General features: G+C 60.3%; 1 protein-coding gene across 1 annotated transcript in view; it reads right to left on the bottom strand.

Moving 5' to 3' along the window:
- Kiaa1147 (KIAA1147 ortholog) overlaps positions 1-402 on the bottom strand; it is a 42,056-nt gene extending 41,654 nt beyond the window's left edge. The window contains exon 1 of the mRNA XM_004629131.2: positions 129-402. Within this exon, the coding sequence (XP_004629188.1) occupies positions 129-396 (268 nt within the window). The 5' untranslated portion in view covers positions 397-402. The remainder of the gene's footprint in view (positions 1-128) is intronic.
- Between the last annotated feature and the right edge of the window lie 1,252 nt (positions 403-1,654).

Genomic DNA, 1,654 nt, shown 5'->3' with positions numbered 1-1,654 from the left:
AGCCCGAGCCGCGGGCAGGGCCGCCGGCCACAGACACAGGTGCGCGCGGCCGGTCCCGCCCCCGCGGCCCCCCTCCAGCCCCGGGTGACCGGACCGTCTCCCGCCCTCGGTCCCGCCGCGGCTCTCACCCGAGCGTGGATCGAAGGTGACCACAAACACGGCCACTACCTGGTCTTCCTCCACGTCGCCCAGCTCCAGGCGCCCGGGCTGCAACAGCACCTCGGGGGGAGCCGGTTCCCCGGGTTCCCGCCTCCGGGGCGGCTCAGCCGCCGGCCGTGCGCCCCCGCCGCCTGCTCGACCCCGGCCTCCAGCGTGCAGTTCCGGGCCCTGCGGCTGGGACACAGCGGGGCCCTCGGCCCAGCGCAGCAGCGGCGCCGCGTCGCCCTGCTCCACCATGGCGAAGCGAGGAGGAGCCGCGGGCGCGGGGGCGGGGCGCTGCGGGCCGGGCCCTTCTTCCCTCCCCTCCTCTCTCGACTTTCCCCTCCCTCCCCTCGCCGAGCCCCAGACGCGGCCAGCACCTGCCCCTCCCGCCGCCCCAGGCGCCTTTCCCGGGGAGTCGGAGGAGGCGGCGTGGGCAGGGCTCTGCCACCCCCGCGCGGCCCAGGCCTCCAGAGTCCATCTCCGTGCGTGGGTGCGCGGTGCAGGGAGCGCGGTGCGGGACGCGCATCCCTGGGTCCGTCCACCGGCGCGTGGGCTGACACCTTTCCACCCAGGACTCCGCGGTCTAACTGTACTGCTGTAAATTTATAGACGTCACCATTATTTTATTAGTCTCGTGGTCACAAGGACCGCGACACATGTGTTACATAACCCTACGTGGGCTGCAAAAGCTGCTTCTAAGCAGAAAGGGGAAGCAGAGGAGCCCTGGCTACTCAGGTGCTTGGAGCACACAGACGTGAATGGGGGCTGCGAAGGGCAACAGCGCGGGGTCTGAGAACTTTTCTGACCATAAAGTTGACTGACTGGGGTGAAGATTATGAGTTTATTTCCTGATATACAGATATATATATATATATATATATATATATAGAGAGAGAGAGAGAGAGAGAGAGAGAGAGAGAGAGACAGACAGACAGACAGACAGACAGAGAGAGAGAGACAGAGAGAGAGAGATTTTGAAGGTCCAAACCTAAGACATGATGAGGCTTTTGTGGGAACATCTTTTTGTGTCAATCTGGTGGCTAAGTCACTTTCAGGGTAAAGATGAATGAGAAATAGGATTAGCCATCAAAACAATGAAGGATACGTGGCCAGAGGAGCGGAGGACCCAGGGCCCATTAGGAAGGTCTGGGTCTCACCTGCTAGGTGTGTGCGGGGAGGTGACCGTCCTTGACTTTCCAGGGCTGCAGCTTTCTGTCCAGAATATTTAACAATAAAACATTGTACTCTAAAAATATAGAAATTGCTTCCATCCTTTGCATATTTAGTTCATCTTGACCCCTGGGCCCAAGGGCAAGTAAGTGACCTCCTATTTATTCCTTTCCCCGTGTAGCACTAGGTAGGCAGTCACTGCATGGAAGGGGAGCTCTAGGGCACTCTGGCCACGGCCAGGGCCAGGGCACACTATCTGGTCTAGTCCAGGGCCATACACAAGCCCTTCAGGCCACACACCAGTGCCTAAGTTTTCAGAAGACCAGCCAAAACTGTTTCGAGA

This window comes from Octodon degus, unplaced genomic scaffold (genome assembly GCF_000260255.1).
Source record: "Octodon degus isolate 3935 unplaced genomic scaffold, OctDeg1.0 scaffold00027, whole genome shotgun sequence".
Taxonomy (NCBI): Eukaryota; Metazoa; Chordata; class Mammalia; order Rodentia; family Octodontidae; genus Octodon; species Octodon degus.
The sequence above is the reverse complement of the archived record's forward strand: the minus strand, read 5'-3'. Positions and strand labels throughout refer to the sequence as shown.